The sequence below is a fragment of the Molothrus aeneus genome, chromosome 2, assembly GCF_037042795.1.
Source record: "Molothrus aeneus isolate 106 chromosome 2, BPBGC_Maene_1.0, whole genome shotgun sequence".
Lineage (NCBI taxonomy): Eukaryota > Metazoa > Chordata > Aves > Passeriformes > Icteridae > Molothrus > Molothrus aeneus.
This window is the reverse complement of record NC_089647.1, coordinates 49,962,309-49,975,600: the sequence shown is the minus strand read 5'-3', so window position 1 is coordinate 49,975,600 and position 13,292 is coordinate 49,962,309. Positions and strand designations below refer to the sequence as shown.

Sequence of the window (13,292 nt, the reverse complement as noted above, 5' to 3'; positions counted from 1 at the left end):
TTAATTAGGTGAAAGAAATAAGAACCTCCTTTAGATTTGTAGCTTTTCAATTTTTATTCTGTAGTTGAGTAGAAAACTTTACCTGTGTATAACATTAGAAGAGGTAAAAGGAAACCTTCACATTGTATCACTGTACATGTAACTTTTTATGTTAACCTCAATAAGGATGCAGAAATGACTGTAATAACTTCCGATACCACAAATCGGATATTTCACTTTTTATATCATCAGTCTTTTCTGAATGATGTCAAAGGGTGAGTGAGCCTAGAGTGAATTATGGCTCAACTTTGGAAGCAGCTGTTAGGAACTAGTGGAGGTTAGATTTAAATTTATTGTTAAATACCATGTAGGAAACTATATTTGTCTTTCTGAATTGTCTTGTTACACAAATCAAATGAGTGTATAAGCATCCAATGCTGCAGCTTAGTTAGAGGATCTTAATAAATCAAAGTGCTTCAAGCTTGCAAATTTAACTTCAGTCTGTCAGCTCCATTTCGTTGCAAATTCTCCCATTTGTCCCTCTATCCCTCAAAGAAGAAAACCAACACAAGACCCTGATAATACACCAGATAATTTCTTGTGTCATTTGAACTTATCTCTTCTCCAAGCTGTGTAAATCCTGAATTGCATAAATGAACAGCAACAAAAAAAACTCACTTCCCTGTGTAGGGCCTCTCTCAAGTCAAGTGTCTAACAAAACAGGGCAGGATGTAGAATTGTAAATAAGTTTGTAAGAAGGTTTGCATACATTTTTTACTGTTCCTTTCCAGATGAAACACTTTATAAATAAATTTGAATCTGATGTGCTGGTTTAGTGCAGTGTCCAAACTGGAAAAGAAAACAATTGCATCATTTCTCTTTCGATAATTGAACTCCATTAGTTTCCATTCTTTCAGCATGAAGATTGTGGATTTCATGTTTCTTCATGAAGTAATTTTTTTGCCAACTCTGTATGAAAGCTTTTTTTTCCCTGTCTCAGCTGACTGGGCATAAAAATGTAAGGTTAAACAAAAGAAAATGAAAAACATTTTTCACTGGATATAGTTGGAAGAGGGAACTTCAGTGTAACCCTTTACTTCTCTCTAAGTTGAATAATAAAAAAATCAGTTTCTCTTCTTAAAAGTTACATCAAAATGTATTACTTTATTGTTTTAAATCAGCTGTCCTCTGCCTTTGTTCTCTGGTAATGTACCATTTTGCTGTTCATTGACTTACTTATTTCTTGCTTAACACTGATAAGTATTATGGGAATTTTTTGGTCTCCTTCAAAGTCTTTAAAAGCTAATACCTGTACTGGATGGTTGTCCTTATTTTACCATTATTCATGATCATCTTTATGCAAAGGAGCTGAGCTTGTCAGGAAGCCGTAACAGCTACCTTGAAAGGTTGTTTTATAACCAGACTGAACACTAGTATGGGCTCCAAAAGAGGTGAGCGTGGGGCCTCAATGCTTAGTTTTGGTTTTTAAAGCTATTTTTTCCTTACTGAGTTGAACTTCGTTGAACTTCATCTTACACATATTACTGACATGCTTATCTTTTTGTTTTGTTTTTTTTTTTTTTAAGATTCTGTAGAGTTCTTTGGAATGGGGACATCTTAGGAGGCATAATTTAGAGACATTAATAATTCCCTTCTCTGAGCCTCCTTCCTGAATTTACACTTTATTTACTAATTTTAATTCTCACTTCATTAAGACAGTTTCTAAAAGAGTAGAGCTCTTCATGGGATCCAAACTTAGCACTACACCTGTGTGCTTTTCTGTTACTCACATTTCATCCAGATGCTTCCTTCGTACTGGAAAAATACAAAGGAATCTATTGTTGAGACACATTGTAGACTCCACATGTGCTAAGAAAGGTTTTGAGAGGTTTAGAAAATAGAATGCACTGTTTGGGGTTTGAGATTCAGGAATCTGAATTACACTAACAAACTTTCTAGTCATACTTGTTTAAGTCTCTTTTCATAACTGCTAACACTAGTAGTCCACAAGAATAATTCCTGCTGTTTAGTTGGAACGGGATTTTAAGATTAATTTAGGACAAAGGTGAGTATCAGGAGAGAGGAGACATTACAGTAATTTTTATTTTGCTGCTTTTTTTTTTCCATGAATTTAGCACAATTTCCACTGAGATAAAGCTATTTACCAAACAGTTGCAAAATAAATCTCCAGGTGAGACATGGGTGAAACTCTATAGTGCTAATGTTTCCATTCACATCAGTGAGGTGTGTGGTGTGCTGGCCATCTGTTATATAAACCTGAATAGGATCTGAAATCCTTACACCAAAGACCTGATTTTTTTTATGCTGTTGCTTTTATGAAGGTGTGCCATAAAACTGGCCATGTGCTGGCAACCTGTGCAACTTTAAATCTGTGTGAAAGCGATGACATTCCAAGCACCTCAGCATCTCTTAAAATTAAACCAGCTAATTACATTAAAGTCTGTGTGTTGAAGAGATTATACTCTTGCTTAGGGTTTTTTTACCCCCCCCCCCCCCATCTGCAAGATCCCTGATGGGGTCCACATCTGTGAGAGCAACAGCACACACGACAGACTGCCTCACGATTGGCAAGCCAACTGGAAGGAACGCTGAGACCCACAAGGATTGCTGGACCCGCAGGGCTCTCAGCTTGTGAGAACAGCGAGCTAATTAAAGTCTAAATAAATGAAATCTCTTTCTAGCCAAAGTGAAGATAAATACATAAATGCCTGTGTGTTGTTGGAGAGGACTGAATAAAGATGAAAATATTTGTGTCATGTTTATCCAGTAACATCTCTTTAATTGTGAAAGGGGTGCTGCCAGCAGACTTGGTGAATATGTGCAAATGTCCAGTTCCTGATTTATTTTCAATCTCTTCTTTTAATAGGAGGGGTTCAGCAAAGGTAATGAAGAGTATGTTTTGATACATTTTTCAATAATTATTTAAAGTTTTAAAAGTCTCAGTGTGTATTTTTAGCAATTCTTCCTAGCTACTGCTTCCTTGTCACTGGCAAGTTCTGCCTCTGCCTCCGTGCCAATGCTTCGCAGGCTGATGTCACCAAAGGGGCTGTATGCTTTGTTTGCAAACTAGTGGTATGTTATATGCTACTAATGCATTATTTCAGTTCTTCTGTTAACAAATAACATTTTAGCCTTCCCATCTTTAACAGTGCCTATAAGAAAAGAAGTAGAGTCACTTAAAACATCAGTATGAAGTAAATTTTTCCTTTAAAATTTTAAATTTTCCGTGGGCCACTTTTTTTCAGTCTATTAGACTAAACCTAGGTTAAATACATATTTAAGGAGTTTGCCCAAGACATATTTAGGAGTCAATTTAATTTCACTCATGTGTAGACCGTTAAGATTATTTGTATTTAAATTGAAACACTTGCTAAAATGCTTTGTTTAAATAAACCTTTAAAGATACCTAGTTTTGGAAGGGCTGAGCAATTGCATTTCTCAGCTAAGCCTTGGTTTAAGGTCCTTGAAAAATTCAGTCCTCAAATAAAAATTTGAATGTCTCTAGGTACCCATTCTGAGAAGATGTGGCCACTGAGTTAGGTCTTGATTTTCACATCTGCCATTCTCACAGATGAGAGCAATGACTGCAAGACTGTAAAGAAGCCATCAGGATGCTAAAGGAAGCTGCAGTGCTATGCAATCAGCAGCCTTGACCTGACATCTACTTAAAAGTGTAATCTCACTAAAGTGCAAAAAATGAAAAAGAAGTAGCTGTTAAATAATCTGTTGAAATTCTAGCACTAACCTTTTTGTGATTGTACTCCTTAAATGTTGTAATGATTCATTCCTGATCATAAAAGTAATAAATATTAAACATGTTTAAATTGTAATTCCTTACAGAAAATACTGTGAGAGGGAAAATTAGTATGAAATTGGATGTCTGTTCTAGGAAAACAAACAAACACAGCAGGATGAGTAGAGAGAACATGTTTTTCTGCTTATTTTACAAGCAGGACTGTAAAGGAAACAATTCTCTCATTACATGTGTATAAAAATAGGCTTTGAGACTGACTTCTCCAGGCATGAGAACTCCTAGCATTTCCCCGTTACCCTGATCCACATCTGCTCACTTGTTCAAAAATGAACCAGAGGTAAGTTTTTATTGGGATGTCACACAGAGTTTAGTACAGGAATGGAACATATATAAACACGTCCTGACCATGAAACAAGAGCAGCAGTATCGTAGCAAACTGCATAAAATCACTCAGTGCTGACTTCTGTTGTCAAGAGGCAACAAAAACAGTCCAAAAACTGATTAATGCATTCTTCAATTCTGGTCAAAGCTCAGAAGAAATACTTGCCTGGATGAAAAGAGGGAGCTGCGGTTGATTAAAGGAAACAAGGGCAAAGAATCTCATGGTAGATGGGATGTGCAAGCTCTCAGGATTGTTTAGTGAAAAATAGGCCAAGTTCAGACTTTGTCTAAGTCATCTGACCTTTGTTGTGGGAGAAATTAAAAGTTATTCTGTTCAAATGAGCTCAGCATACTGGCCAGATTTTAAGTCTGCTGACTGCGTTTTCCCTGGCTTGGTACTCAGCAAATATCCAAACTGCTGCAACTTCAGTTACTCTTGCTCCAGTCATGAACTCTGTTCTGCAGTGTCAGACAAAAGAAATAATTCCAAAGTAGTTGTATTTAATTTGTATAGTGAGTTGGCACCATGACTGTGGGCATCTAAAAACCTTGCAGAGACTGCTAAGGAAGTGATAGTATTAGTTATGTGAAGTACAGCCTGCAATCTATGTAATTTATAAATTAAAATTGAAGAAGATTATGAAATACTGCAGCGCTTTCAGCATGTGAATGATGTGAACCCAAGAAAGTTTTAGATTTGCAAATCCTCTGAATATTTTTCACTTAAGTTGTAATAGGAGGACCAGAGGAAATGCTTAGTTTGGCTTTAAGTTTGAAGGGCCACCATTACATTTGTAGCTTCTTCTGGCTTCCTCTGAAGATAGGAAATCCTGAAGATGAGGTATAAATGTTATGCACCACAGGATAAAAGTTTTGGGTGAAATCCAGTCCATCTCAATTGTCTGTGTAGCTTCATCCGTCTAGATGCACGATGAAGCAGTTTTCCTAAAGTCTGTAGGTTGAAGGATGAAGCAGGTTTCCTAAAGTCTGATAGATGTTGATAGGTGCTTTGGAAGGCTTCCCTGGTGAGATCCTGCCTCCTACACTTCTGGCATCCAAGGCGGGTGGCTACAAGTTTCCTTTGAGGGGCCACAGAGACACCACCCTCCCCCATTAGCTGTACAGACAGGACAAGAACTTGAAACAGAGCACAAGAACAGAGTCACTGCCTCAAGTGAGCCACCCCCAGTCAAATGCTTCTATGAAACAGCACCCATTATTCACCCTGACATTTTATTTTGTCCATACACTGCCATAATGATTTCTCCCTTTTAGAACAAAAATGGGGAAGATTTCAACAGAGGGAGGTTTGTAAAATTGAGGAATTCTGCACATAACACAGCCAGCTAAAGACTTAGGTTCCTCTAGTGCCTGCTGAGTTAATAGGGTCTCTAAGAGCACAGTCTCCAGCCTGCAGAGGGCATACAGCTCCTCAGTTTTCCCTGCCAAAATGTTTGTGGAATAGGGAGAAGCTGTTGGAGCATACGTCAGTGTATTCTTGCAGGCACATTGCTTCCCTTGGTGGATCAAGGATCTCTCCAGTAAAGTGAGGTTACCAAAAGTGTAATTGCAGTGGAAGAAATTGGACTCTTCCCAAGCATCCACAAATCCATCCAGCAAAGTAAATAGATACTTTACATAAGGAACACTGAAGCCTCTCCAGGACATGTGTCCAGCAGGAACGTGCTGTAGGTACTCGTGCTTCTTAAAAATCATCTGTTTTCATTTGTGTCTCCATTTCCAGAGCTCCCAACACAGTGGCTCCTCTACCTCATTAGCATCCACCAAAGTTTGCAGCTCTATGGATGAAAATGATGGCCCTGCAGAAGGTAACATTTGGAGCTAACATTTCAAAGCAGTCAGTGTAGTGATAACAGCAGCTGTGTAGGAAGTGACTCATTCTTCCTGACAGAGAAGGTGGGAGCATTGCAGGCTGGATGATTTTCTGTGAGGAAGCTCCTCAGCCTTAGCAAACCAGTTAGGTTCACTCTGGATCAGAGTTGATCTGGACATCACTCTTCAGAGATATTTTTATTGTGGAACACTTGAGCTTTTATTTCTGCAAGCAACACAATGCTGACTGGCTTATTTCAGTATTTTTGTCTCATCTTCCATGGTGCTAAAGAACACACTGCAGTCCTGGGCCTTTACTCAGAAATGGATAGTCCTACTCCCTGCTAAGGCTTTGAGCAAGTTGGCTAAGGGACAAGGTCTGCTCGAGCACTGCCGGCTCACATACACATCTATGTACATGTGTGTGTATCTGTGCTCCTGTTGGAGAATAACTCTTCATGCTGTCTGTGAATTCAGACAAACCCCAGCATCCTTGTGTCCTAGCATTCCTAGCATTCACTTTTAATACTCAACTGGAACAAAGGACAGAATAATGCACTGTTAAATGCACTGTCTTAAAGAGTGTAAACACAAATCACATTTCTGAGAGGCTATTTTTTTTACATTACAATATCTATATAGTAGTTTGTATCAGCTGCAGTTTACAGTCAGCTTTTAGAGGCATGTTAGTTATTTATAACACTATTTCAAATACATTTAAAAATAATAGTACAGGAATGAGCACTAAAACACATTAAACTACAAGTTTTTCCTATGCTTAGACACTGTGTAATGCAATTTTACCTAAACATCTGGTACCCAGGTTGCATGCGAGGTAGTATTATTGAGAACATTTGTTTAAAAACTAAATATTTGATATTGGGGGATGGGGAGGACTAGCACTTAGCACATGAGGAGTTTTATGGATGTCTCAGTTTACAGGATGTAATAAAATAAGTGCTTGAGTGTTGGACTTCTTTGGTACATATATTTAATCATGCTGTGTCAAGGAGTTCCAGCCCTTTTTGGAGGCTGGTCTGCGCTTGTGCAGATCACAGAGGCCTTTTCGTAATTAAAAAAATACAATTTTGGTTATGTCTTGGGGGCATATTGCAATGGCATCTATATAACACTCAAATGGTGGTATGTTTGAGCCCCCAGAAGTCTTATTTTTCATTATTGTATCTGCATGAAACCTGTTGAGTACAATGTCAGCAGCATGGTTTCACTGTACAGTAAGTGAGATACTGACTGAATGGTTTCCAGGCTCCTAAACCGTGGACTTAAAATGCATGTTATGTGCAACATCTGTGTTTCCTTCACTAACAATAAAAATGTACTAATGATTCTTTCAGAAGTGTTGGAGGAAGGTTTCCAGGTTCCAGCGTCAATAGCAGAGCGATATAAAGTTGGAAGAACTATAGGAGACGGAAATTTTGCTATTGTGAAGGAGTGTATAGAAAGGTGAGGAGGATAATATGCTTATTACTGTAAAAAATAATTTAAATATTAATGTCATGCTTTCTCCAGATCGTATCTTTATTTGTAGAATACAGAAATGTAATAAAGTAATGTTTCAATGCCAGATGGAAAAACTAATGTCCTCTCAAATTAAAAAATGAGTGAGTTTAAGGGGCAATCTATGAATTTTATTCTTCGTGGGGTTTATATGGGTTTTTTCTGCTACACTCCACGTGATGTTACCATTTCCTTCTGTTAAATCTCTCTTGTTGAACTGAAATAACATCTTTTCTTGCAGTATGTTCTTGCAATTCTCCTTTTACATTAGACCAGTGGAACATTTCACATACAGCAGCACTCTGTAAAGATGTCAGGAAGTTCTCTGTTTGGGGTGCAGTGGTAATGGTCAGCACAAAGAGGTAATTTTGGATCAAACTACTCTGCCATCTGACACTGAGGTGTAGTCTCTTTCTTATTTATTTTTAATTTAATGGACATCTAACTCCTGCTTGCCTGCTTTGTGCCATTATATTTGCTCGTTCCAACTTTATGAGCCTCACTGCAGACACCAAAATCTAACTTCTTCAGTGACCTTTACTGTTAAGAGGTGAAAACAGTCTTTGATTTTACCATCTACTCCAGATTGGAGAAGTCACAAGTCACCTCAGTTGTCAGTGTTGCTGAAAATGTCCAGGTTGACATATTCATATGTCTGTTTCTAAATCTGTTCAGGCTTGAACCTGCTCTACCCAACCTTAAGAGTATAAAAAATATGGAACCAAGGAGGAATGCTCTAAGCAGAACTGTGGTTGCCTTTTAGTGGTATTGTTAAAAATAAGAGACTACGGGATATAAAAGACAGAAGGTATTTCTGTCTTTTTTTCTATATGCAAAACTGTAGGATTGCTCATGTTAGTAGCAGTGCAGACAAACAAAAAACTGCCATAGCTGGAGGTGTCCAAAAGAGAGAGCAATAGAGATGTCAAGGTTTGAGAATGAAATTTCATCAGTTAAGTTTTCTATCCACTATTACCATATCCTGAAGAGAAGACTCTTAGAGAGGACTATAATTTCACCTTTGGGCTCAAACAAAAAACAGCTCTTTAGCCTGTAAAAATATGATGTAAACCCTGGAGAGTGAGATTAAATCTCCTGACAGACAATGATAAATTAGCTTGGCTGGTTTTAAACTAGTCCCCTTGGAAAAATACGGGTCTACCTCTGCATCCAAAAGTGCAACTTGGAGATCATGAAGACAGCTGTTGGGGAAAAGGGTGAGAGTAGATTTTGTATCAGCTGACAGTGTGCTTGTGGGACTTGGCCAAAGTTCTGGTGAGGCCTTTAGTATTCTTCCAGAGTGAGTTCTTGGTGGAGCTGGTCATCCAGAGGACAGTAGCTGTTCAGATCAAACCTCAGGTTCTGAGCACTAAACTGTATGGAAACCTAAAGGAAGCAAAGCAAAAAAATATGAAAGAAAGGAAGCACTGAAATACCCTATGGAGGGGCATGACTAATTAAAGAAATGGGTGAAAATACCCATTTTCACCCAAACTCTCTTTCTAAGAAAAGAGAAAAAGGCAGCTAAAGGTAAAGTGAATAGTGACTGGGAAAAGCAGATTAGAAGGTAAAATAATGAGAACTTGTGGTTTTAATAAACTCATTCAGCTGAAAATGCAATTTGTGCTGCTCAGAGACAGTACAAATGTACTAGTGTGCATGTCACAATTATTTCCCAAATGGAGAGAAAACACATGAACAAAATTAAATGTAGGTCCCATCACACCTAAAAATAATGCTGATTACAATATCCTGGAGAACTTGAATGAAAACTGTTTCCTGTCCTCTTGTCTATCCCGCAGGTCCCAGCAGTATCCAGTAACATGGTGTGTCTAATGTACTCAAATAGCATTTTTACCCAGGTATTCCCAGATATATAGTCTTGTGGTCTCTGAGCTATACCGTTCCATAGATCCCATTTCTATTAGAGAGCTACCACTTTGGGAGATTTTGAAAATTGAAGTGGAATTGTTTCTGTTAGTTTATACTTCTAAAGCAGTATATCCTTGCCATCACAGGTGTGGAAGGAGAAATTAAAGATTCGGAGGGTAAATTATACCAGTACCTGTGAAACACCTTCAAAAATATTCTTTTCAGTCTTTTTTTTAAGCATCTCTAACCACCTCACTTCAAAGTCTGATATGTCCATCATTTGCAGAGCCAGAATTAATGGGGTGATACTTGGGACAGAGAACTTTTCCATTTCCTTGTGAAGTATAATTCCTGTGTGCATTACACTTCAAAGGAATAGCACCATAAGGTGTTAAACAAGTAGGAATGGGTCTTGCTACACTGGTCACATGAATACTCCTTCTCCACTGCTGTGAGATCAGTCTGTGAGCGCTTCAATACATTCACAGGAGTTTTCCTCTGACAATGAACAGTCTAAATAGAAACCAAAAACCATCTCCAAAATTTTCACATGTGGACTTCTAAATCCCATTTTGAGCATCTGTGAAGGCGCAGGGACACACTCTTAAATACATTTAATGCATGCAAAAATACAACAAAGATAGATTTTTGTCTCCAGTGCAGTCTACATCTCCGTGAAGTTTGCAACAGTTTAAAGAGCCAGGGAACATGGCACCCAGCCCTGTTATGAGCTAGAAGTCAACTCTGTGGTAGTGCAGTGGGTCCAGACTCCTGTCCAGCAACAACATGTTGCCTTCTTTTTGTGGTCCCTTTTTATTGTTTAGGTGAGAGGTGAGATGCCTGTTTCATGATGACTTTCTGACATGGCCATGCAAATTTTTTGTGGTGTGTAAGTTGCTGTGCTGCTGACAGGCCACGGTTCTGCAGCTTTTCAGGGGAAAGGATTTACATTATCTTAGCTTTAATTGTCTTTTTACCAAAACAAAGACCAGTCAGAGTTGTCATCTGCTTGTTACATATCTGTTCCATCGTACGCACAATTTGTCCTGCGGTGTTTTTATATGTGTTCATTTTTAACTTTCAGATACTTTCAAATGCTGACATTTCCTCACTAGCTCAGATTTCCCAATGTCTTGGAGTACGTGGAGTCTCCCATGGCCAACAAAAACCATCAATTTCCTTTCTCATGACAGAAAGGAAGCATTCCTAGGGCAACCAAGCAGCTTGAAAGAGACTACTATTGAAAGAGGCTATATTTTGTCTCAGTTTGAACCCCAGATATCTTAATTTCTAATATTTCTTGTTCAACCTTCTCCTTCTAGTCCCAAAAATAGTGTCCAAATCTCTTCCTGTACCCTCACTGAGCTTGGACTGTAGCCACTGCAGCACTGGATAGGGGCACCCCACATGAAGTACAGCCCATTTTGGGGGACTGTAGCACTAAACCCCTCTGTGGGGGAGTACAGATAGGAGAAGTTTTTATTTGTGTAAATCTTAAACAGATATGCTGTAATTTTTCCCCCAATTCATAAACTTTCTTATCTTGTGTGACTTCTTTTAATTAATGTCCTAATAGAGGCAGTTTTAGCTCTTTGCCAGGGAACATAAACAGAATGAATATTTTGGTGGTATTTTTGCTTTTTACTGAATTATCCATTTTTCCTGAAATTGAAAATTAGTGGTACATCATTGCCAGAGGAGTCCTCCATGTTTTAATATGGGAATGAAAATGCCCAGTTGCTTTCCAGATACAGTGCTGCAGTGTATTACTCACTTTGTATGTCCTGTTTGACAGACTGAGAACACTTTTAGACACATTAATGTCTCTGTTGAAGATACTCTGTATCAGTTTAATGTATCAGTTTAACTACTGTTTTTTTGTGAAATGAGGAATGAAAAAAATGACCCTGTATTGAAAGGTTATTTTTTTTCTTAATTTTTAACCAAACACACCTAAAGGCAATGTAAAAGACATTTGTAACCTGTTTAGGTTCATATTACAAAATGAAAATATTTCAGTAAGATTTTTTTCTTAAATGATCCCTTTTCCATTTCATCTTATAGGGAAACTGGGGCTTGTAGGCAGAGCTTCTTGTTTTCATTCTTACGGCTGTCTTTTGGTTTTGTAACTTAATTAAGAAGTGGAAGTTGATACTGTTAACTTGTTCACAAGCTAATTTGTCTCTGTTAGTATTCTAGATAATAGATAACTACATACATGTAGTAGTGATAAATACTATAACAATTCAAAACAACACAGTAGTTAAAAGGAAATGTGTTTTCATCCTGAACTAATTTCTCTTACTGTCTCCAGAACCTTCCACATTCTGCCTAAAAGCCAACATATTTCACTCTGCTAAATATCCTATAATTACTGAATACATAAAAATTATTCCAAGGACTGACCTTTTATCATAACAGGTGTGACTGCAGATATGCAAAGAAATTGCTTTCCATTTTAAGTAAAAAATAAGTAAGTATTTTCTGTGGGCTATATTTTTTGTAGGATAGAAAACAAAAGTTGTTTGTTTTGAAAATATTTGAACCTGTGAACACCGCATGGTATTTTTACATAAAAATGACAAAGTAATAACAATTTTCACTAAAAATGGAAGAAAAAGTCAAGCATTTTTTTTATTTTGAAAACACTGAAATGCTCTCATCTTAAAGCAAAAAAGTTATGTCTTTTTCTCAGGTATGCATATTTAATAACTTTGGCTGAATTTCCTAACACTAGTCAAATCTAAGCTTTGTTTCTTTAAAAAAAAAGAATATTCTACTAGAACTCTTCATTACACTTATTATATTGATAAAACAAATATAAACTCAACTGAGAAAAATATTCAATGTGATTAAACATACAATTTTTTTCTCTTTCCTCAGATCAACTGGTAGAGAATATGCTCTGAAAATAATCAAGAAAAGTAAATGTAGAGGAAAAGTAAGTACAAAAAAAATATGAGACCAAAAGATTTTTTTTCCAAGAAATTTTTTGTGAGAGGTCATTTTGAGAAGCTGTTGGCATTGTGTCCTTCCTGACAAGTATTAAAATCTCTTTGGTTGAAGTCTTTGCCTACCCGCTGGAGACTCTTGGAGTTTCAGGAGAAAAGGCAGTCATGTGCTGTTCTAGACCTGTGTGATGAATATCCAGTGTTTTCTTTTATCCATGTAACTATGTTCTAATTTTCCTAATTCCAGGTGTTATAGAAAGCAGAAAATAACACAAATAATTATAACAAAACTGGTCACTGTCTGTAAGGCATAGGTTAATTAAATTGATGTCAATTTTATACCAAGTTACTGTTAGCTTTTAAAATCAGTAACAAAAGGTTCTGTGAGAAGAGGCAATCATGTTGTTAAATCTGAAGATTCTGCATCAGAGAAAATTTAAAAAGCTTTCATTTTTCTCGGCACCAGAAGCACATCTTTTCTTCCATTTCTTTTTCTGTGTTCCGCTCTCTCTTCTTTCAGTTACCACACTCATGTTTCCAAACATGTTCCTTCCCTGTTGCTGGAGGCAACATCTATTAGTTTTTTCAAAAACCCCAGAGAATCTGTGCAGCTCTCAATTCTCTCTGCTTTTTCCACTGTGAATTTTTTTCCCCACTAACCCATATTCATTGAAAATTTTTTGTGTGTCAGGAACACATGATCCAGAATGAGGTATCTATTTTAAGACGAGTCAAGCATCCCAATATTGTACTTCTGATCGAGGAGATGGACATGCCTACTGAGTTGTACCTTGTCATGGAACTTGTAAAGGTGAGTGTTTGGAGTCAAGCTGCTTATCAAATCAACCATATTGAAAAATTCCATTCCTACTTAGGCTTACTAAAAAACATGGGATCAAGAATAATGTAGAGTGGAAGAGATCTCTGAAAGTGGTCTTGCATCCTACTGAAAGATGTATAACCCACTGTCAGATTTTTTTTCA

General features: G+C 37.3%; 1 protein-coding gene across 3 annotated transcripts in view; it reads left to right on the top strand.

Moving 5' to 3' along the window:
• The window catches only part of DCLK1 (doublecortin like kinase 1), a 228,292-nt gene that overhangs the window by 179,040 nt on the left and 35,960 nt on the right, over window positions 1–13,292 (top strand). For all 3 annotated transcript variants that reach the window (XM_066544908.1, XM_066544910.1, XM_066544909.1), the window contains 4 exons: window positions 5,880–5,964; window positions 7,324–7,432; window positions 12,242–12,299; window positions 13,001–13,120. In XM_066544908.1, coding sequence (XP_066401005.1) covers window positions 5,880–5,964; window positions 7,324–7,432; window positions 12,242–12,299; window positions 13,001–13,120 — 372 coding nt within the window. The remainder of the gene's footprint in view (window positions 1–5,879; window positions 5,965–7,323; window positions 7,433–12,241; window positions 12,300–13,000; window positions 13,121–13,292) is intronic.